The sequence below is a fragment of the Schistocerca piceifrons genome, chromosome 2, assembly GCF_021461385.2.
Source record: "Schistocerca piceifrons isolate TAMUIC-IGC-003096 chromosome 2, iqSchPice1.1, whole genome shotgun sequence".
NCBI classification, from domain to species: domain Eukaryota; kingdom Metazoa; phylum Arthropoda; class Insecta; order Orthoptera; family Acrididae; genus Schistocerca; species Schistocerca piceifrons.
This window is the reverse complement of record NC_060139.1, coordinates 417,041,916-417,066,871: the sequence shown is the minus strand read 5'-3', so window position 1 is coordinate 417,066,871 and position 24,956 is coordinate 417,041,916. Positions and strand designations below refer to the sequence as shown.

At 44.4% G+C, this 24,956-nt stretch overlaps 1 protein-coding gene across 1 annotated transcript in view; it reads right to left on the bottom strand.

Annotated features, from left to right (window-relative positions):
• Positions 1-21,662, bottom strand: part of LOC124777244 — an 82,215-nt gene extending 60,553 nt beyond the window's left edge. The window contains exons 1-2 of the mRNA XM_047252571.1: positions 21,612-21,662; positions 5,944-6,083 (exon numbers count right to left, since the gene is read on the bottom strand). Coding sequence (XP_047108527.1) covers positions 5,944-6,075 — 132 coding nt within the window. The 5' untranslated portion in view covers positions 6,076-6,083; positions 21,612-21,662. The remainder of the gene's footprint in view (positions 1-5,943; positions 6,084-21,611) is intronic.
• Positions 21,663-24,956: the final 3,294 nt, after the last annotated feature.

Here is a 24,956-nt window from a genome sequence, read left to right as displayed (position 1 = left end):
CAAATGCTTGGCTCTGAGGTCTGCTCCAACAATAAATTTGTCAAATGATGGCAAGGTTCAGAGGTCCACTTCAAGACGTGGTAAATTAGAGTTGAAATACATCACAGCAAAAGTAATAACACAAAGGTGAGTAGAAACAGTGACCACTGTAGCGTCTAGATGTTCTAGTGGCTGGAGAGCCTTGTGATTATAGTGTCTTAGCTAGGCAAACTGCCATGCCCCCACCTTGGCAATAGTCATTGCAATAGAAGACCACGTTGTGGAGACAAAAATAGTCGGTACATTTCGGATGGGTTTCTGAGATGAGTAAAATCACATGGTCGTCTTAAAGGAAGGCGTTCAATTCAGTCTTCATACGTTTAGTTTCACTAGCGTTAAAAACACAGACAACTAGATCCCAAAGGGGCTGATGGTTGCCCTGTCGGCGATTCGCCATTATAATAAAATCTGTCTGAGCCTATCAACAAGGGTGGTGGGTCTTTCGAGCTGTTTCATGGAAGACAGTCCTGATGTGGGGATGCTTGAACAGAGAGATGACTTGGAGGATCTCTCTAGTGTCATCCTGGAAAGAAGCATCTGTCTGCATAACTGAGGGAATATCCCAGGTGTGTTGCTTAACCCTGCAGTGGGCATGGGTGGGTGTGGTGACTGGTGGAGAAGGTACCACAATGAACGGTTGTAGCGTTTCAACAGGTGGGCGTGAGTAGGCTGCAGGCAGTCATTCAGTTTAGTAGGCATTGGTATTCGTCACGGAGGATGGATTAGTGGGAGTAGGCTGAGCTGCAGCAGTGAATATGGTCGTAGGTGATGGGGTCGAAGGGAGCTACTGTGTCACAGATGCGTCAGGTGCCTGTGCATCAGTCGTGAAATGGTCGTCGGTCTTACCTATTAAGACAGGGATGTAGGTGCTGTCCCACGATGGCGGGGCTGACCGATTCGTCATTGGTTTCCTTCTGGGACGGTGGGAAGACTTCTGGTATATAGGGCAGCCATTCCAGGAAGCGCACCTTGGTACACAGGAGATACCTGTTGTCATCACATATCGTTGTCATCACATATCATACCTATCCGACTACACTAACGGCTGCGAGAAACAGGTCTGTTCGCGACTAACACGGTTGACTGTGGTGGTCCACGGCTTCGCGGACATCCACACTCTCGGCCCACACTCTCGACTTTGAAGATGTCGTCTTGGAAGTCGAGACTTTGGCATGTTCGTGGAGCACCACAGTCAACGTCCCTCATCATGAAGAAGACAAACCAACGACGAGTACTCGAAACGTTGCAAATGCCATGGGCTTCTGTAGAGCATACAGGTCCCCGTTGTGAGCGAGCTGTGAAGCGGGAGATTTGAAAGCTATTTCATCCTCAGACGTATCAGCCAAATCGTGCTCGTCACTTGACAGGAAAATGGTTCTGAGGAAGCTAACCATCCAGAAAAGGCACACTATGAATTGTGGAACATCTTACTCGCAAATTAATATATTGACATGTTTCGATACATTGTCATCAGACATAGCTGTGATAAAAACAAAAGAAAATCAGTATAAGAAGGTGCCTCTGAAAAATATATGCACTATGGACAGCGGATTCCATCAATAATTACAATGAAGTACAAAAGCAAACCACATAAAAGTGGTCATATAAGATACTGAAACTACTGCACTCATGTGTGTAGGGCCTGATGCCCAAATGACCTACACCGAAAAACGTAGTGGTAAGGAAAGCAACTGCCATTAAAAGATAGTGTTACCAACAAGACAGATAATTGTTGCCTATCAAAGAGCGTAACCACTTCTTTTTGAAAAGTGTGTCTGAGAGGGGGGGAGGGGGAGGAGGCTCATAGGTGTTTTGACTGGTTTGATGCTGTTCGTCAAAACGAATTTCTCCTGTCCCAACATGTTCATCTCAAAGTAGCAATGGTAATCTATGTCAACAATTATTCTCTGGGTGTATTCCAGTTTCTTTCTTCCTCTACGGTTTTTACCACTAGGAAAGTAAATATATTGAAGTGACAAGAGTGTTGAGGGACCTCCTTTTGCCAAGCGTATAGCAGTATCGCGAAGTGAAATAGGCTCGACGAGTCGTATGTTAGACGTTCCCTGCAGAAATACTGAGCAATGCTGCCTCTATGGCCGTCCATATTTGCGAAAGTGTTGCGGGTACAGGGTATTGTGCACGAAATGAAGTCTCCATTACGTCCCATAAATATTAGATCGGATTCATGTCAGGCGATCAGCGTAGCCAAATCATTTGCTGGAATGTTCAGAATGTTCATCAAACAAATCGCGAGTAACTGAGGCCCAGTGAAATGACATTGTTGTTTGGGAAGATGAAGTCCATGAATGGTCCAGATGGTTTCCAAGTAGCCAAACATAACTATGATTGGTTCAATTGGTCCATCGGACCGTCTCCATTGCATGCAAACGCAGTCCACACCATTATCGAGCAACCATCACTTTGTACACTGCCTTGTTGACCACTTTTGTCCATGGTTTCCCTACGATCAGCTCTTACTAACCAAAATTGGGACTCATCGAAGCAGGCTACGGTTTTCTCATAGTCTAGGGATCAATCGATACGGTCACGAGCTCAGGAGAGGCACTGCAGACGATGTCGCGCTGCTAGCAGAGGCATCAGAATTGGTCGTCTGCTGCCGTAATCCATTAACGCAAAATTTCGTCACATTGTCGTTGCGGATACGTCCCGTAATTATTTCTGCTGTCATTTCATGCAGTGCTGGTTTTCTGTTAGCACTCACAACTCTAAGCAAACGCCGCTGCTTTAGGTCGTTAACTGAAGGCCGTCAGCCGCAACGTTGCCGGTGGTGAGAGGTAATGACTGGAATTTGGTATTCGTGACACGCTATTGACATTGTGGATCTCAGGATGTTGGATTCCCCAAAAATTTCCAAAATAGAACGTCTCATGCGTCTAACTACAACTACCATTCAGCGTTCAAAGTCTAAAATTTCGTCGTGCGACTATACTCATCTCGGAAACCTTTTCACATGAATGACCTGACTGCAAATGACAGCTCCGCCAAAGTACTGCCCTTTTATACCTTGTGTACTTGATACTATCGCCATCTGCGCATATTGCTATCCCATGACGTTTGTCACCTCAGTGTAATTTAAAATGATACAATGCCTCATGTCAGGGCCGGTATTTACACAGTTGGTAATTTTCGTTACTTGGACATTATGCAGTCGTCTAAGGCACATTTCATTGCCGCATTATATACACGGAATTTCAAAATTCCTACTACAAACTGTGGAGGTGGCTTAAGAGATGATGTTTTGATACGGAATCCATGTGCCGAAATGAAACGAGGAAGTTCTTGTTCAAAACTAATTTATCGACGTCTTTCGATGTAACGTCATCAGACATAGCTGTGGTAACAATAAAGAAAAGCGGTGTAAGACTCTGCCTCAGGACAAATAAATGCGTAAACGGACCGCAGTTTCCATCAATAATAAAAACGAAGTACAGAAACAAACAGCACAAAAATGGGCACATGAGATAAATACAGCTGTCGTATAACTGGAGCCTGGTACCAAACTGACCGTCCATCGAGAACTGTCGTGGTATGGAAAGCAACTGTCGTCAACAGATGGGGTTACCAACCATACAAACAGCACCTATCAAAGAACCTCATACGTATGAAAGCATGAAATGCATAAATCGTTTGCGTGCTATACGAACTTGAAGGCCATGGAAGAGCTATGGTTATGACCGCACGACAGCAATCAACATACTTTGAACGCAGAATGGTAGTTGGAGCTAGACGTGTGGGACATTTCGGAAACCGTTAGGGAATTCAATATTCCGAGATCCACAGTGTCAAGAATGTGCCAAGAATAGCAGGTTTCAGGCATAAAATAAATAAATATAACAAAATATACAGACCGCATGCAGGATGTTAGTTGTTAAAATTATAAGACATGGACGGTTAATTGAAATGTCCATTAAAACGAACTGCAAGGTATAAACGCAGAAATATTTGAACGTAGTTTCATTAATGATTACGATATAGGGATGGCATACGACATAAAACAGTTTCATAAACAGTTTAATGTATAACTTCATGGCAGATTAAAACTGTGTGCAGATTAATCTGCCAGGAAGTTTCATATCAGCGAACACTCCGGTGCAGAGTGAAAATCTCATTCTGCAAACATCCCCCAGGCTGTGGCTAAGCCATGTCTCCGCAGTATCCTTTCTTTCAGGAGCGCTAGTTCTGCAAGGTTTGCAGGAGAGCTTCTGTAAAGTTTGGAAGGTAGGAGACGAGATACTGGCGGAAGTAAAGCTGTGAGGACAGGGCGTGAGTCGTGCTTCGGTTGCTCAGATGGTAGAGCACTTGCCCGCAAAAGGCAAAGATCCCGAGTTCGAGTCTCGGTCGGGCACACAGTTCTAATCTGCCAGGAAGTTTCATATCAGCGCACACTCCGCTGCAGAGCGAAAATCTCATTCTGGAGTTATAATATAGACAGTAATAACAGATTTTTTCCAAGGAGATATAGTAGTAAAAAGGAAAACAAATGTATCCCTTGTACTCGGGTGATTCATATGAAAAGGTTTTCGACTTGGTTATGGCCGCACAACATGAATCAGACTCTTTGAACGTAGAATGGAGCTACACGCGTGAGACATTTCGGAAACCATTAGGGAATTCAGTATTCCGAGACCGGCAGCGTCCAGCATGTGCCGAGAATAGCAGATATTAGACATCTCGCCTCATCACCGGCAACGCAGTGGTAAATGGCCTTCCCTGAACGACCGAGAGCAGCTACAATTACGTAACGTTGCCTGTGCTAACGGAAAAGCCACATTGCATGAAATAACCGCAGAAATCAATGTGGGACGAACCACTAACGTATGCGTTAGGACAGTGTCGCGAAATTTTTGGTTAAGGTGTCGCGAAATATGGCGTTGAAGGGCTATGGCACCCGACGACCGACGTGTGTGCCTTTCCTTGCAACACGATGTCGCCTACAGAGGTAGTCCTGGGCTCGTGACCATACAGGTTGTCCCATAGACGACTCGCAAACGGTGTCCTGTTCAGATATATTAGTAAGTGCTGATGGTAGGATTCGAGTATGACACAGAAAACAGGAAGCCGTGGGCCCAGGTTTCCAGCAAGTCACGGTGAAGTTGATTGTGGCTTCATAATGGTGTGGACTTTGTTTACATAGAATGGAGAGGGTCCTCTGGTCCAACTGAAACGATCATTGACTGTAAATGGTTATGTTCGGCTACTTGGAGACCTTTTGCAATCATGCATGTACTTCATGAACCCAAGCAAAGGCGGAAATTTTATGGAAGATTAAGTGTCATTTCGCCTGGCCATAACGGCCCACAATTTGTGTGAGGAACATTCTAAACAATTTGAGTGAGTGGATTGGCCACCCAGGTCGTCCGATAGAATTCCAGCCAAAATTTATGTGACATTATCGAGCGGTCAGCTAGTGCACAAAATCGTGCACAGGCAACATTTTTGCACTTATAGACTGCTGCAGATATAGCGTAGCTCATGATTTCTGGAGGGTAGTTCCAACGAATTGTTCCGTCCGTGCCACGTCGATTTGCTGCATCGGGCCGGGCAAAAGGAGGTCCGACGCGGTATTAGGAGGTATCGCTTGACATTTTTCAGCTCACTGTATATGAATAACCACGTTATCCTTAAAAAATACACGGGGAAAGGCGACCATGATATTGTAAAGCATCAGCGAATACATTTCATTACAGGGTTTTAGTCATTTGTCACATATTAAACTGTCATATCCATCGAATAAACGAGAGCAATACATATCTTCTTTCATTAACAAGCAGTGATTCAAATGTGGAAGCACAGTGTCCAAGCGTTCTGAACGAGATGACTTAATCATGAAGCACACCAGGCTACGAGGGTTGATGCTGCGCCATAAAGGCATCGTAGGCGTACCTGGGCTTGGTCGCAGTGCAGGGCCACGGTGGGGCCTCCGCGGTGCGCGCAGTCGCAGAACAGGTCGACACTCGCCACCATTCTGAGACCCGCCACCGTTGCCGCCAGCAGCCACACCGCCTGCAGTCCCATGCTGGTTACTGGAGCATCACAAAAACACAACATTCATTTTGATTTCTTCAGTTAACCACGAGCATTGGAAAGGGGATCAACTAGCGTCGGATCTATAAAATTCTTATGGTGCTACACCGTTTAGGATCGTCTCTAATATTCTTGTTTTTATTCATAGAATAAAAATCCTCCTCAATTGCTAGTTAATTTCTTAATTTTTTCCGCGACCGGTTTAGAACATTACGCCTTCATTTTCAGATGGCAAAAAATAATTACGAAAACATGAATGCTTGGCGGTCGGGCCAATCAGTCGATTCGGATCCTAACCACGGCAAACAAACGCATGAGAGCGTAGGACCAGCAATCACAGCCCACGCCTGGGTAACCTGTCCTTTTCATGTCGTGCTGTTCGGCCGTGCGCTGTGGTTGCTAATCTTACGCTACCTTGCGTTTGTTCGACGCGGGTGTGATCCACAATGACAGTCTGGCCCGACCCCCACACATGTTTTCGTAATTATTTGGTGCTACCTGAAGATGAAGCTTCAAGATTCGAAACCGGTCGTGGAATAATTTAAGACGCTTACTAGCAACTGAAATGGATTTTTATTCTAAAAAATTTTCCTCAGTTGCAGTTGCTCACCTGATCAAATATTTTCTAGATCTCAAACCTAAGAACAATCGCGTTTGTCATCTTCCGGAAGTCGCCTTTTTAATACTTCAACCACTGAGGAAGCTATAAATTGTACTGTATCCCAAGATTACACTAATCGATCTGCGAAGGGAAGCATGGAGTTGCCATTGTCAATCTCAAATTTTGGTATCCTAAAACGCGAGAGGCGCGTACTGTTGCGACCACTATCATCTTCAAAAGAAACTGGAACACTAAAAAGTATATTTTAAGGACTTTGGATACTTGACGAAATATGTCTGCCACACTTTACAATGTGAACCTTAAAATTCGTTACAAGCGGTGAATGATAGCAACGACGAATAAATCCGATTCTTTTCTTTCCTATTTGGGAATTGTTGCCTCAGGATAGGGTAGAGTCCGGAGGAACCACCTGATAAAAGCGATTTTCTTCCTTGTGCGTGTACTGCCGTGTCATCTTACAAAATACCGAGTGTGCCATCTTCAGTTGACCAAAACGCCCGTTTATTGTAGTTGGTCATGGGCGCATCAACCCAGTGCTTAAATCCGACCCTGGGCGTGTTTAAATAAATATCTTACAATGATGTAATATTGTATTAAAGCAAACGGTCCTGTCACATTAACGTGCCCACTGCGTATGTTCGCCGTCGACGTGCAATAACCACTCACGAACGGCATGTGAGCGCTAGCAGTGGAGGGTATATTAACCGGTTTGGGGTGGGTGCGGGGGGGGCGAGGAAAACAGTGTAGTCGATGCCGTAATATGGAAATGAGTGATTTATCTGACGTTCAAAAGAGCCTGTTTATTGGCTTTCGGGTCAAGAGTGGAAGCATTTCCGAAACGATTAAGTCTGTAAGCCGTTAGAGCGCCGCCTTGATTAAGTATATCGCTCATGGCAAAATGGCGCTACACAAAACCATTGCCGAGGCAACTGTGTTGCGCGATGGGCCGTAGATGATATGGATGTATGACGACTGTGGAGACGTGTACCGGCGAATAGTCGCGTAACTGTTGAGCGATTGTCCACCAAGATGAACCACAGGGCTACCAACAGCATCTCCTCAACGACCGTTAAGCGAAAGTTGCTGCGTGTGCGCCTCCGCAGCAGGCTTCTAGTCCATCCACTTGTGCTGACTGCGAGTTATCTTCGACAAAGGTTGAAATTTGCGCTCCAGTACTGCAATTGGACGTGCTCTGAGGAGCGACAAGTGGCCTTTTCGAATAAATCACGTTTTATGCCCCATCGGAAACATGGTCATTAGGATGGTTGGTCCTTTAACAATCGTCGTAAGGGTCCAGGATGGAGAAGGGAGAGCTATGGTCTGGGGAATGTATTCTTCGGTTGATCTCGTCCTGGTGGAAGACACAATGAATCAACAGCAGTACGCATGTGTCCTTGAGGACGATGCCCTCCCCTACATCCTGTTGGTTTTCTCCTCGGCACAGTGTCATCTACCAGCAGCGTACAACGATTCACACAGCTCACAGTGCACGCCCGTGGTTCGAAGAGCGCCAGGATGAGCTTATCGTACTCCCCTAGCAACCAGACCCTTCCCGATTTAAACCCATTCGAGAATCTGTGGGGGCCACCTCGCTCGGCTGTTCGCGCCATGGATCCTCAGACGAGAAACTTAGCGCAACTGGCGACGGGACTGGATACGGCGTGGCTCCACAGTACTGTTAGTACCTTCCAGAACCTCACTGATACTCTTCCTGTACCTCTGCGCTGCGAAACGAGGCATTTGGCAGGAGGTCATATTATCCTGACTGGACAGTGTATGCCACGAATGAGATCCGTCTCGACAGATGCGCGTTTTAGCACGCCACTTCCGAGATTCAGGGAGGGGCGCCGGACACGAATCAAATCCGTGTGACTACCTTTGGACGATGGCCGGTGTATCGAATACGGTCGATTTGGCTGTTTTCAACATCCGGCTGGGTTAAATACTGGATGGTAAAGTTCCGCCTCATTTACGTGATTCAGAAACATTGCGAAGAACGTCTCACTCTTTCACGTTGGACAACACTAGGTTCAAACTGTCGAAGCTGCGGAACTTCAAGCGCTGATAGAAGGCACCGAAGCTGAAATCGTTATAGGCACAGAAAGCTGGCTGAAGCCAGAGATAAATTCTGCCGAAATTTTTACAAAGGTACAGACGGTGTTTAGAAAGGAGAGATTGCATGCAACCGGTGGTGGAGTGTTCATCGCTGTTAGTAGTAGTTTATCCTGTAGCGAAGTAGAAGTGGATAGTTCTTGTGAATTATTATGGGTGGAGGTTACACTCAACAACCGAGCTAGGTTAATAATTGGCTTCTTTTACCGACCTCCCGATTCAGCAGCATTAGTGGCAGAACAACTGAGAGAAAATTTGGAATACATTTCACATAAATTTTCTCAGCATGTTATAGTCATAGGTGGAGATTTCAATGTACCAGATATAGACTGGGACAATCAGATGTTTAGGACGGGTGGTAGGGACAGAGCATCGAGTGACATTATACTGAGTGCACTATCCGAAAATTACCTCGAGCAATTAAACAGAGAACCGACACGTGGAGATAACATTTTGGACCTACTGATAACAAACAGACCCGAACTTTTCGACTCTGTAAGTGCAGAACAGGGAATCAGTGATCATAAGGCCGTTGCAGCATCCCTGAATATGGAAGTTAATAAGAATATAAAAAAAGGGAGGAAGGTTTATCTGTTTAGCAAGAGTAATAGAAGGCAGATTTCAGACTACCTAACAGATCAAAACGAAATTTCTGTTCCGACACTGACGATGTTGAGTGTTTATGGAAAAAGTTCAAGACAATCGTGAAATGCGTTTTAGAGAGGTACGTGCCGAGTAAAACTGTGAGGGACGGGAAAAACCCACCGTGGTACAATAACAAAGTTAGGAAACTACTGCGAAAGCAAAGAGAGCTTCACTCCAAGTTTAAACGCAGCCAAAACCTCTCAGATAAACAGAAGCTAAACGATGTCAAAGTTAGCGTAAGGAGGGCTATGCGTGAAGCGTTCAGTGAATTCGAAAGTGAAATTCTGTGTACCGACTTGACAGAAAATCCTAGGATGTTCTGGTCTTACGTTAAATCAGTAAGTGGCTCGAAACAGCATATCCAGACACTCCGGGATGATGATGGCATTGAAACAGAGGATGACACGCGTAAAGATGAAATACTAAACACCTTTTTCCAAAGCTGTTTCACAGAGGAAGACCACACTGCAGTTCCTTCTCTAAATCCTCGCACAAACGAAAAAACGGCTGACATCGAAATAAGTGTCAAGGAATAGAAAAGCAACTGGAATCACTCAACAGAGGAAAGTCCACTGGACCTGACGGGATACCAATTCGATTCTACACAGAGTACGCGAGAGAACTTGGCCCCCTTCTAACAGCCGTGTAACGCAAGTCTCTAGAGGGACGGAAGGTTCCAAATGATTGGAAAAGAGGACAGGTAGTCCCAGTCTTCAAGAAGGGTCGTCGAGCAGATGCGCAAAACTATAGACCTATATCTCTGACGTCGATCTATTGTAGAATTTTAGAACATGTTTTTTGCTCGAGTATCATGTCGTTTTTGGAAACCCAGAATCTACTATGTAGGAATCAACATGGATTCCGGAAACAGCGATCGTGTGAGATCCAACTCGCTTTATTTGTTCATGAGACCCAGAAAATATTAGATACAGGGTCCCAGGTAGATGCTACTTTTCTTGACTTCCGAAAGGCGTTCAATACAGTTCCGCACTGTCGCCTGATAAACAAAGTAAGACCCTTCGGAATATCAGACCAGCTGTATGGCTGGATTGAAGAGTTTTTAGCAAACAGAACACAGCATGTTGTTATCAATGGAGAGACGTCTAAAGACGTTAAAGTAACCTCTGGCGTGCCACAGGGGAGTGTTATGGGACCATTGCTTTTCACAGTATATATAAATGACCTAGTAGATAGTGTCGGAAGTTCCATGCGGCTTTTCGCGGATGATGCTGTAGAATACAGAGAAGTTGCAGCATTAGAAAATTGTAGCGAAATGCAGGAAGATCTGCAGCGGATAGGCACTTGGTGCAGGGAGATGGCAACTGACCCTTAACATAGACAAATGTAATGTATTGCGAATACATAGAAAGAAGGATCTTTTATGTATGATTATATGATAGCGGAACAAACACTGGTAGCAGTTACTTCTGTAAAATATCTGGGAGTATGCGTGCGGAACGATTTGAAGTGGAATGATCATATAAAATTAATTGTTGGTAAGGCGGGTACCAGGTTGAGATTCATTGGGAGGGTCCTTAGAAAATGTAGTCGATCAACAAAGAGGTGGCTTACAAAACACTCGTTCGACCTATACTTGAGTATTGCTCATCAGTGTGGGATCCGTACCAGATCGGGTTGACGGAGGAGATAGAGAAGATCCAAAGAAGAGCGACGCGTTTCGTCACAGGGTTATTTGGTAACCGTGATAGCGTTACGGAGATGTTTAACAAACTCAAGTGGCAGACTCTGCAAGAGAGGCGCTCTGCATCGCGGTGTAGCTTGCTCGCCAGGTTTCGAGATGGTGCGTTTCTGGATGAGGTATCGAATACATTGCTTCCCCCTACTTATACCTCCCGAGGAGATCACGAATGTAAAATTAGAGAGATTAGAGCGCGCACGGAGGCTTTCAGAGAGTCGTTCTTCCCGCGAACCATACGCGACTGGAACAGGAAAGGGACGTAATGACAGTGGCACGTAAAGTGCCCTCCGCCACACACCGTTGGGTGGCTTGCGGAGTATAAATGTAGATGTAGATGTAGATGTAGGTACAAAATTTCCGCTTTGTGGAATGAGGAGGGGGGTTTGGGGCGCTTTAAGCGCCAGACTGAGAGGGGTGCCAAAGGCGCCTAACTGCAAAATCCGTATAGACTACAGAGTGTATCATAACTAGTAACGACAACTAACACGTGTGACAGCATACGATAACAGAAAGAAAAGAACGTTCCAGTAAACATGGTACAGCTAACGAGCCATTTGCGAGATAATTGTGGATGTTTTACGAAGTGCCGCTGTCTTCACTATAAAATGTTGTCGTAATTAGCTTAGTATCTGAAACGGAAACTCTTCGTCTTGGGTCCTAATAACTGCTTCAGCTGTATTTGGTCCTTTATTACTGTATCACTACCGGGTTCGTACCCCTAAAGGCCACATCTTCAGGTCAACATGTGACTAAAACAGAAGACCGGAAAGTTCGGAGTCTTTTTTCCCACTATTCGTTGTCCGTCAAAAGAAAACACCGCTAAAAGACGGTATATCATGGATTAAAAACTGCTAGGTTACAATACAGTGGATAGGTCCAAAACGAATCGTACCGTAGTGATCGTTTCTCCGATCTATATGGAACGGCGTACAGGGGACGCGGCCGCGCCGAGAGTAGCATGGCCCTGATGATTCGGGATAACGCCAAGAAACAGCACGACTATATCACGAATATCGCTCAGTGGCTAGGTATGTGTCGAACTACAAAGTTTCCGTGACCAGTCCTCAGTAGAAAGCAGCAATTTTTCTCTCACAGCTTGTTTCTTTCACCTCCTGCAATGACTTACTGCGTAAAAAATGTCGCGTTGTATTAACGTTCAAACTCTGTGTGCCACATAACGAGGCGGATAAGTAAGTTCAAAGACCAGAATAAGGCAAGATCACGCCACCTCTAGAAGGGTCATGCCTACCACTACTGTAGACTTAGGTGACAAATGTCATTAGATAGCAATATGCACATATACGGATGGCGTTAATATTGCGTACAATAGTTATAAACGGCAGTGCTTTGCCGGAGCTGTGATCTGTATTCAGGTGAGTTATGTGAAGAGGTTTGCGACGGGATTATGGTCGCACGACGGGAACTAACACACTTTGAACGCGTGATGATGTTCGAGCTAGGCACAAGGTACATTCCATTTCGGAAATCGTTACGGAATTAGAAATTGTGAGATCCACAGTTTCAACAGTGTGCCGAGAGTATAAAATTACCTCTCACTACGACGGCCTTCACTTAACGACCGAGAGTAGCGGCCATTGCATAGTGTTGTCAGTGCTAAAAGATGAGCACACTGCGTGAAATAATCAAAGAAATCAATGTAAGACGTACGACGAACGTATCTGTTAGGACGGCATAGCAAATTATGGCATTAGTTGGCTATGACAGTAGGTGATCGACACGACATCGCCTGCAGCGCCTCTCCTGGACACGTGACCATATCGGTTGGACCATAGACAGCTGGAAAACAGTGGCCTGGTCAGGTGAGTCCGATTTCAGTTGGTACGAGCTGACAGTAAGGTTCGAGTGTGGTGGAGGCCCCACTAAGCCGTGGACCCAAGTTGTCAACAAGGCGCTGTGCAAACTGGTGGTGAATTCATAATAGTTTGGGCCGTGTTTACATGGAATGGACTGGGTCCTTTGGTCCAACTGAAGCGATCATTTACTGGAAACGGTTATGTTCGGCTACTTGGAGACCATTTGCAGGCTCCCAAACAAGATGGAATTCTTAGTGAAGACCATGAGGCATATCACCGGGCCTCAGTTGTTCGCGATTGGTTTAAAAACATTCTGCATAGTTCGAATGAATATTTTTGCCAACCATATCGCCCGACATGAGTCCCATCGAACATTTAAGTAGATAATCGAAAGCTAAGTTCGTGCAGTAAATTCTGTACCGGCAACACTTTCGCAGTTAGTAAGAACAGTTGTAGAGGTAGCTTGGGTCAATATATCTGAAGGGGATTTCCAACGACTTGTTGAATCCATGCCACGTCGAGTTGCTGCATTTTTTTTTTTGGTCATCAGTCTACTGACTGGTTTGATGCGGCCCGCCACGAATTCCTTTCCTGTGCTAACCTCTTCATCTCAGAGATCTCAGAGTAGCACTGGCAACCTACGTCCTCAATTATTTGCTTGACGTATTCCGATTTGTCTTCCTCTACAGTTTTTGCCCTCTACACCTCCCTCTAGTACCATGGAAGTCATGTCTTAGCAGATGTCCTATCATCCTGTCCCTTCTCCTTATCAGTGTTTTCCACATATTCCTTTCCTCTCCGATTCTGCGTGAACCTCCTCATTCCTTACCTTATCAGTCCACCTAATTTTCAACATTCGTCTATAGCACCACATCTCAAATGCTTCGATTCTCTTCTGTTCCGGTTTTCTCATAGCCAATGTTTCACTACCATACAATACTGTACTCCAGACGTACATCCTCAGAAATTTCTTCCTCAAATTAAGGCCGGTATTTGATATTAGTAGACTTCTCTTGGCCAGAAATGCCTTTTTTGCCATAGCGAGTCTGCTTTTGATGTCCTCCTTGCTCCGTCCGCCATTGGTTATTGTACTGCCTAGGTAGCAGAATTCCTTAACTTCATTGACTTCGTGACCATCAATCCTGATGTTAAGTTTCTCGCTGTTCTCATTTCTACTACTTCTCATTACCTTCGTCTTTCTCCGATTTACTCTCAAACCATACTGTGTACTCATTAGACTGTTCATTCCGTTCAGCAGATCATTTAATTCTTCTTCACTTTCACTCAGGATAGCAATGTCATCAACGAATCGTATCATTGATATCCTTTCAACTTGTATTTTAATTCCACTCCTGAACCTTTTTTTTCATTTCCATCATTGCTTACTCGATGTACAGATTGAAGAGTAGGGGCGAAAGGCTATAGCCTTGTCATACACCCTTCTTAATACGAGCACTTCGTTCATGATCGTCCACTGTTATTATTCCCTCTTGGTTGTTGTACATATTGTATATGACCCGTCTCTCCCTATAGCTTACCCCTACTTTTTTACGAATCTCGAACAGCTTGCACCATTTTATATTGTCGAACGCTTTTTCCAGGTCGACAAATCCTATGAAAGTGTCTTGATTTTTCTTTAGCCTTGCTTCCATTATTAGCCGTAACGTCAGAATTGCTTCTCTCGTTCCTTTACATTTCCTAAAGCCAAACTGATCGTCACCTAGCGCATTCTCAATTTTCTTTTCCATTCTTCTGTATATTATTCTTGTAAGCAGCTTCGATGCATGAGCTGTTAAGCTGATTGTGCGATAATTCTCGCACTTGTCAACTCTTGCCGTCTTCGGAATTGTGTGGATGATGCTTTTCCGAAAGTCAGATGGTATATCGCCAGACTCATATATTCTACACACCAACATGAATAGTCGTTTTTTGCCTCTTCCCCCAATCATTTTAGAAATTCTGATGGAATGTTATCTATCCCTTCTGCCTTATTTGACCGTAAGTCCTCCAAAGCTCTTTTAAATTCCGATTCTAATACTGGATCCCCTTTCTCTTCTAAATCGACTCCTGTTTCTTCTTCTATCACATCAGACAAATATTCACCCTCGTAGAGGCTTTCAATGTATTCTTTCCACCTATCTGCTCTCTCCTCTGCATTTATCGGTGGAATTTCCGTTGCACTCTTAATGTTACCACCGTTTCTTTTGTCACCAAAGGTTGTTTTGACGTTTCTGTATGCTGAGTCTGTCCTTCCGACAATCATACCTTTTTCGATGTCTTCACATTTTTCCTGCAGCCATTTCGTCTTAGCTTCCCTGCACTTCCTATTTATTACATTCCTCAGTGGCTTGTATTTCTGTATTCCTGATTTTCCCGGAACATGTTTGTACTTCCTCCTTTCATCAATCAACTCAAGTACTTCTTCTGTTACCCATGGTTTCTTCGCAGCTACCTTCTTTGTACCTATGTTTTCCTTCCGAACTTCTGTGATGGCCCTTTTTAGAGATGTCCATTCCTCTTCAACTGTACTGCCTACTGCGCTATTCCTTATTGCTGTATCTATAGCGTTAGAGAACTTCACACGTATCTCGTCATTCCTTAGTACTTCCGTATCCCACTTCTTTGCGTATTGATTCTTCCTGACTAATGTCTTGGACTTCAGCCTACTCTACATCACTACTATATTGTGATCTGAGTCTATATCTGCTCCTGGGTACGCCTTACAGTCCAGTATCTGATTTCGGAATCTCTTTCTGACCATGATGTAATCTAATTGAAATCTTCCCGTATCTCCCGGCCTTTTCCAAGTATACCTCCTCCTCTTGTGATTCTTGAATAGGGTATTCGCTATTACTATCTGAAACTTGTTACAGAACTGAGTTAGTCTTTCTCCTCTTTCATTCTTGTCCCAAGCCCATATTCTCCTGTAACCTTTTCTTCTACTCCTTCCAATACAACTGCATTACAGTCGCTCCTGACTATTAGATTCTCGTCCCCCTTTACATACTGCATTACCCTTTCAATATCCTCATACACTTTATCTGTTCATCTTCAGCTTGCGACGTCGGCAAGTATACCTGAACTATCGTTGTCGGTGTTGGTCTGCTGTCGATTCTGATTAGAACAACCCGGTCATTGAACTGTTCACAGTAACACAACCTCTGGCCTACCGTCCTATTCATAACGAATCCTACACCTGTTATACCATTTTCTGCTGCTGTTGATATTACCCGATACTCATCTGACCAGAAATCGTTGTCTTCCTTCCACTTCACTTCACTGACCCCTACTATATCTAGATTGAGCCTTTGCATTTCCCTTTTCAGATTTTCAAGTTTCCCTACCACGTTCAAGCCTCTGACATTCCACGCCTCGACTCGTAGAACGCTATCCTTTCGTTGATTATTCAATCTTTTTCTCATGGTAACCTCTCCCTTGGCAGTCCTCTCCCGGAGATCCGTATGGGGGACTATTCCGGAATCTTTTGCCAATGGAGAGATCATCACGATACTTCTTCAGTTACAGGCCACATGTCCTGTGGATACACGTTACGTGTCTTTAATGCAGTGGTTTCCATTGCCTTCTGCATCCTCATGTCGTTGATCATTGCTGATTCTTCTGCCTTTAGGGGCAATTTCCCACCCCTAAGACAAGAGAGTGCCCTGAACCCCTATCCGCTTCTCCGCCCTCTTTGACAAGGCCGTTGGCAGAATGAGGCTGACTTCTTATGCCGGAAGTCTTCGGTCGCCAATGCTGATTATTTATCAAAATTTAGGCAGTGGCGGGGATCGAACCCGGGACCGAAGACGGGTACATTATGCCTGCCTAAAAGAAGTCCGACAGGATATTAGGAGGTATCCGATGACTTTCACCACCTCAGTGTATGAGATGTTTCTGCAGCTTGTAGGCACGTCAGTAAACACCGACGCTGCAGCCTCGTTTCCCAACATTGTCGGAGTGCCACACTAAGAGTGAGATGTCTGCTGTTTGCCGGTAGGAGTTGGCGACTTCCAATACGCATGCGTACAGTGCACTTTGTGTTTTGTGCACTCCCACCCGCCCCCCCCCCCCCCCCACCCCCTTCTTTACCGCCTTTCTGACTGCGGACATCTCGATCTGCGGTCGTAGTAGTGAACGACAGAGATGATCAAACCAACCTTTAAGCCGAGAATATAAAAGCAGATGAGACTTTGATAGCAGGTAGTGTTACAGGGATGAAATTCGGAATGCTTGGCTGAACGACGGTCCATCTCCAGGTTGCGCTCCCCTGTCACTAGCATGGACCAGCTGCTCTAGACACACGAGCTGTCATGCCGGGTAAGTCATGGGACCTAAAGAGGTCCTTAAACGCCACAATTATATTCTGTCAATATATGGCGGGGAAGTGCGAGAAAAAGGACAGCAGATAAAACTGAGAAATATTAACGTCCGGGGAGCTTCAGTTAGAACTCTGCCGTTATAACGAACGTGTCGGTGTTCGACGATGTGGAACTCACGTGTATTGTGACTGAATAGCTTGCTTTGAAAAATACAAAAAGTCTGAAAAAGCTTCCTGTGAACATATCGATAGTATTTATTTTTCCCAAATGGCTTCCTCGTCGATGAACAACCTCTTACCAGCAATAGAGAGTTGTTTTGTGTTTCTGTCGAGAGATGCTGTGCCACAGCAAACGCTTTCGATTCCTCTTTATATGAGCTGCTGCCAGGGGGACTGCTTTTTTTGTTTTTACACGATATCTGCACATAATCTGCAGGTTCCGGTGCGAATTCTTTGGCAACAAACTCGTCACCCGCCTCTACTCCAGTTCACTAGTTTTGTAATTTTTCTTTTTGTCCGCAAAACAAAGTAATAACCACACGAAGATAAAACTTATGGCTTCATGGTCTTGCAGCTCATCTCTTTCATTCATGATTCTATGAAATCATTAGAATGATGATTCGTCTTTCAATCAGCTGATCTTGTTTTGCACTGGATGTCACATCCCCTATTGCAATGGAATTAGCAGAAATCGTGCTCCGATATGTTTTCCTAAGAAGGTTCAAATCACGGATCAGTCTTTCGGTGTATCTGATGGCGTTATTGAGTGCGATTGCTCATCACATTCCCTACTCCTGATGGATCTTGTTTTGTCTGTCCTTCGGTAGAAAGGCTTGCTTCTTTCATTTCACTGAACTCTTCTGTCACAAATTGCACTGACGGCGCATCGCGAACAGCTGATGGTGGCGACATATGCCGGCTGGCCATTTACAGGGCCAGGGAATTCAGTAACGGTTCGCGAGAGAGAAGGTAGAATAGGCGGCGTCACATGCATGAAAGGCAGGAAGTGAAAGCTACCCAAATATGTGGAATTTTAACCACCAACCACAAACGGAGTACGCATTTGAAGAAAGTTTGCTGTAATGATTGATTTATTAGAAAATTACTTCCGCGTAAAAGCCTACTTTCGAATAATTTAGCATGACACATAAAACACTGCTTAAAAGACTTAGGGAACATGAACTTTCGCGTGTGCTACTCTCCACTGAGTAATAATTGATGACTGGGTATGTTATCAGTTTATGCTTTTATCTTTTCCAAGTGAATCACCGAACAAAGCTTCATTACTTCCTCGATAGTTTACATGAAAATAAATGAAATGTTCGAGTGGTGTAGATAACCAAGTGAAAACGGTCATTCATCGCGTCACCCTCAGTGCATTTCATTGAACTTGAGACCTTCAATAACGTGTATGCCATCCGAGAACGTTTATCAATGTCTGACACCTACGTCGCATGTTCCTTGTAAGTCTGCCGGAGATCATGCTGTGGTATCCTTTCCCATTCTTTAGAGAGAGCCCATGAGAGTTCTTGGACGACAACAAACTCTTCTGTCAAGCATGTCCGACATATTTACGATAGAGTTTGGGTTGGGACTCAAGTCCAGCCGTTCCATTACTTCAATATGCAGGCCTCACAAGACATATCCGCTGACACCTGCCACATTCAACGCAGCATTAGAAGGAATTCAGGCCACCACCGTATGCAGCAGCTAGCACATGGTCCGACGGAACCTGTTCGATGGACAGCCTGGGGGTAAGGCGACAATGAACAACAACAAGATCCGTATGGCTGTCAACACATCAATGAACACTGAGAATCTGTCAACTTAGTGGACAATACGGATCTCCGCACACGAATGTGAACATCGCCTTGCATCAGAGACTATCTGGACTCGTCTATGAATAACACGTTCCGCCAGTGACGAAGGTGCCAAATGACAAAGGAACGGCAGAACTGGAAGCGAACTGCAAGTTGTAATCGCCAGCGTCATAAGGTCCACTCTCGTAGCCCTTTCATTGCAGTCTAATTTGACACAGCGGCTCCAGTGGCCCTTATGAGATTGTCTTGCAAGTATATGGCGGTAACCGTGCGACCCCGCAGCACAGAGATGGACAGGTGTCGTTTAACGTGGGTCTTAACCTTGTTCGACCTGCCTTGTATACTCACCTGACTCTTGTAGTGTATCCACAACCTATGAACGAGAGGTTTGGCATCTGCAGGAACACGACCGAAAGTCTATCCTTTTTTGATCAAACAGACCTGCACTGCATTAAGATGTCGCATTGCATGCGCTTGATTTAATACACCACCCAAAAATGACAACTGCCATCTATATAGCGCTCTAGGAAATTCGGGGACAAAGGTACTCAGTTCCTTCTAACGGATCGCCTGATACTACAATGCTTAAGAAAGCCAATACATGGCAGATGATGTTAGTTGTTACGTACATTGAAAGCCATGCAATAAGTCCACAGATACCACCTGTATCAAAATAGATTTAACATACCGGACGTTGATACACGTGTCTCCCTAATTGTCTTGAACGCTGTATTTAATGATACAAGGATGGTTTGTTAAGCATTGTAAATTTCCATGATAGAATGGAATACTTTTGTTGCGCCTTTATGGTTCGTAAATCTGATTATTTCAGGATCATGTAATGATTTTCAACAATGTACAGTGTACGGTTTATTGCTGACAGCCGTCAGTGCGATTGCAATTGAAAATGGAGAAAAACTAAGTTTCCTGCTGATATTAAACGTTGTAATTTGAAGACTGCCACCACAAATCAGAGCAGAAATGCATGAAGTTCACGGGGACTCTACAGCTTCATTGAAGACCATTTGCTTTTGGATTAATGAGTTAATAGACATCGTCCGAAAAGGCGCGCTCCGGCCTTCCAACTGAGGTCACCACAAAGGGAACCACCGCCAAAATCCATGACATGGTCACCAAGACTGCCGAATAAAAAGTCGTGATTGCTAAGACTGTATCCATCTCTACTGAGCGAGAGCATAATGTCTTGCACGAAGAATTGGTTGCGATGAAACTGCGTGCGAAGTGGGTGCCGCGATTGTTCACAGTCGACCAATAGCGCATCCGGCATAACATTTCAATACAACGTCTGGCGATGTTTAATCCCAATTCACTTTTTGAGCCGATTTGTGACTGGTGATGACACGTGGATCCATCGTGACAGAGTGAAAAGGGTAGTCAAAACACTGAACAAATGCTGGTGAAAGTGCACCGAAGAAGGCAAAGATCATTTTGTCAGCTGATAAGGTGATGGCCACTGTTTTTCGTGATTCCCAAGAAACAACCCTCACAGATTACTTGAAAAAAGGCAGAGCCATGACTGGACGCTAGTATGCTTCCTCATAGGATCGTTAGAAACTTGCGCTGGCTGAAAAATACCATGGTTGGCACACCAAAAAGTACTCTTTCACCAGAGTAATGCACCATGCCACACATCAGCGATAACAATGGCGTGAACTGGGCTTAGATGAGGATCTGCCCTATTCGTCACACAGAAGCGACTTCTTACTCTTCGCTAACTTAAAACTTTGGCTTGCTGGAAAGAAATTTTCATCAAATGAGGATGCGATAGTTGCAGTCAACGAGTATTTTTCAGAGTTTGACAGAATCTATATTTCCGATTGGGTGAAAAAGATGGAGGATCGCAGGAAAGGGTTTATATGCCCGGAAGGAGACAATGTCGAGCAGTGGAATGAGTTGTTTGTGCGCCGGAGTGGCCGAGCGGTTCTAGGCGCTACAGTCTGGAACTGCGCGACCGCTACGGTCGCAGGTTCGAATCTTGCCTCGGGCATGGATGTGTGTGATGTCCTTAGGTTAGTTAGGTTTAAGTAGTTCTCAGTTCTAGGGGACTGATGACCATAGCAGTTAAGTCCCACAGAGCTCAGAGCCATTTGAACCAAGTTGTTTGCGATACAAACAATTTTCCTTGCTTTTTTCTCAGACGTACTCTACCTCCCTTACATTATATACGATGAAATTAAAAAAAAAAATTCACGGATCGCGCTGTAGCTGTAAGTCTTAGCCGCTGCAGTACGCTCGCGTTGTCTAAACATGTAACGGGACAGGTATAGGACGTACACATAAAACTTCAACATCGGTTTTCTGGGGAAGCGGGAGCCATCGCCAGGCAGGTACTGAGCTGAAGTCCCTCTACAGCATACCTGGACTCACGAAGAAACAAGTGTGTTGGCCCCCTTGTCAGACAGTCACTACTGCTGCGCAATACTCAGTACTGAGCGTGTGACGGCCCCTTTTGTTAGCTGGTGCCTGTGGTACTCACGTGCCGGCACCGCCGATGACCGCGAGCCTTGCCTGTCCACCGCCGTCTGCAGCTCCGGTCATCCCGCTGACGGGCAGCGCTTCCCCCCCTCCATCGGTCTGATTATCTCGTCGCGACTTCCGGAGCTGTCTTCTGCTTAGTCTTCCCCTGACGCAACCACCTTGGGAGACGAGCGGTCTACTACCGCTACCAGAATCGTCATCCTGAGCACTTCCTTGGTTTGCGCGAACACCAGACACGCGGTAAGTGGGTGACGTACAGTGCAAGCACAATGTTACGACAACTATCTTTCATTCGTGCCCCTAAGGCAATTTTCAATTAATTTTTAAGTATTAGTACAATAAGTTCCCGAACTTTCGATGATAACATCACATCCGAAGTGTCTAAAAGATGACTGATAGAATGACGCGACCTTCTTGTCACGCCAATTCTTTGAAGCAACACTTCAGTACCAGGTCTGTGAGCAACGATTCCGTGGATTACGTTCAAGAAAACGTACACGGGGTACATCTAGCAGACTGTGGACACATCCTGAAGAGAATGGGCAGTAGACTGAGGAAACTTGTCAGTAATACGAAGGGCAAAAGTTGGGAGACGAAAAGGGCAATGGTGAACACAACGGACTCACAGAGAAGATGATAGCCTTCAAGTGTATTACGGCAAAGTTATCAGATAGTCTATCCAGTGTAAGTGATAAGAAAAGTGCAGTATGGACTATATATTTCCACATGCTGTCAACTGTCGAATATCCCATTCGTCATCTCTGCCACATTAGCTGGTGCAAATACTTGCAGATCAGAGGGTAGCAACCATACATTCGGAAGTGGACGCTTCCAAATTGTATCCTGGATGTTGTCAAGCCCGCCTACAGGTTTCTGCCCTATAATCAAGTTCTAAAATCATATTCATGGCAAAACCCAGAGTTCACATGGGTAAATTCACTCATACAGAAACCATGCCCTAAAAGCAAATTTTCATCTTCTACTGTTGTCAGAATTGCAACTTATGATGCAAGATATCTTGAAAGAAATAGATTTACAGCTGTAAAGTCAGTTGAAGACGTAATAAAGGATAACAAGGGGAGAACAAGAAATCATAAGAGAACCGTTGAAGGGAAAGAGAACCCTAAGTTCAAATCTGGGTCTTCTGAACAGACGGTATAAGAAAAAAGAGTTAAATTGTACTTTAAATAGCATTTCCTGAAAATTATATTCGTGTGGATTTTTCAGAATCTATGAAGCTAGAACCACGAAATTTTGTACACTTATTTATATAAAAGCAATAAATATTATCTCAAGACAAAATGATGGCCGCGTGGGATTAGCCGAGCGGTCTAAAGGCGCTGCAGTCATGGACTGTGCGGCTGGTCCCGGCGGAGGTTCGAGTCCTCCCTCTAGCATGGGGGTATGTGTGTTTGTCCTTAGAATAATTTAGGTTAAGTAGTGTGTAAGCTTAGTGACTGATGACCTTAGCAGTTAAGTCCCACAAGATTTCACACACATTTGAAAATTTGAACTAAGTGATGAAATTCTGAATGTAAGCTAAGATATGGGGCTAAGTGCATGGAATTGTGCATGAACTTCGTATTATGCTGGCAGAATTATAATTTAAAAATTATTAAAATTCTGTTATTTGATGTACTCAAGAGACCTCATGAGAGTAGCTTACTATTAGCAAAGAGATCAAACAGAAAAAAGTGTCTTGAATAGTTTCTTACAAAACAGTTTATATATTATTTTATGAAAATAAAATTTTTAAACATGAAATGATTAAGTACATGTAATCCATTGAAGTTGGAAAGCATGATACAAGATTTCATGGTCGTGTTTTCAGAATTGTTTTGGTGCATCTTTTAAATAGTGTATATTGAACTTAATAAGTATGTGTGAAAGATGCGGCCCTTCGGGGATCGTGCATTGTGTAGTCTGGCAAACAACAACGCTTGACGTCAAGGCTGAAACAGATCATCAGTTTCACTTCTTAGGAAACCCACAGCTATTACAGATAAAATCAATCTTATAAAGTCACCAAGCATCTTTATTTCTCTCCTTGCTTTTTTTTGTAATATTTTAAACAACAACCACAATTTTATTCTAGTATACACTGATGGATCTAAGAGCATTGTTTTTCAGGATTCACCTACCAAACGAATTTACGGTCTACAGTGCTGAATTGTAGGGGAGTCTGAAGAAAATAAGATACGATTTCCTCACCGGCTCCCTCGGTGGCCTCCTAGCGATTTCATAGATGTACAGAGCAGACAAAATGCTTCCCAATGGTCGTAGCTCTCTGTTGCGTCTCCATATCGTCGAGAAGGAAGCAATGTTCCGCTGGTAGCCAGGGCCCGTCGGAACCCAGGGAAATGATGAAAGTGAGGTTGCAGCCATGGAAATTTGTCAAGCCCACATTGCAGGGAAATATGGTGTTCCTTTCCGATCCGTTTCCTTCTTTTTGTTGAGCGAGAAAGTCGTTAACCATTGGGAGGCAGCACGTCTGAAAGTATCGGATGACAAGTCGCATTCTGCGAAACAAACTTTCTGGCCGTGGTGATCCTCCTTCCATCTACGGAACAGGGATGAAGTGCCATTCAGCTGTCCCCATTTAGTTCATGCTTGATCAACCCATACCCTTTTTGCTCAAGCGAGCGGACCCACTAGCCTGTGCAGCTCGTGAAGCATACGTCACATTTAACAGTGCATGTTTTATAATCTGATTAAAGGACAGGTGGAAATTTAAGCGGAGGACTTTCCTTTGTTTTTCTGTGGTTGACACAGCTAGCTTCGAGATTTTACTGTCTTGCAGATTGAGTGCCGCATTCATTTAATGCTGAGCTATTAGCTCGAGATAAGCCGGAAATCCGGCTTCGAGTACCGGTCAGGCCCAAATCTTCACTGTCGTTATTCCATGCTACAACTGATGGCAGTGCCTTATTCGCAATTGCGAGTTCATTTGATGTGTTTCGTAACGGCTGTGGTTGCCGCTGTGCCTGTTTCTTTGAGCATGCATGCGTGCCCAAAGGAACTTTGCATTGTAATTACAAAAACACAGGCATATCGTATCGCATCAAGATGTCGGCTTTGGTACCGACAGCTGTCAACTTCCTTGGACATTAAATTTCTTAAATTGGATTTTGTCTAGGAGTTAAAACATTAATGCAATAGAGAATGCACCACCAACACAAGATAAACTGCAACTGAAGGCATTTTTAGGATTAGCGTCAGTTTACCGTCGTTTTATACCAAATAAAGTCCTAAATTCGGAGGCCTTGTTAAATTTATTAAAGAAGGATATGTCATGGCAATGGAGTCATGAGTGCGAGATAGCATTTGACAATATAAATACCAC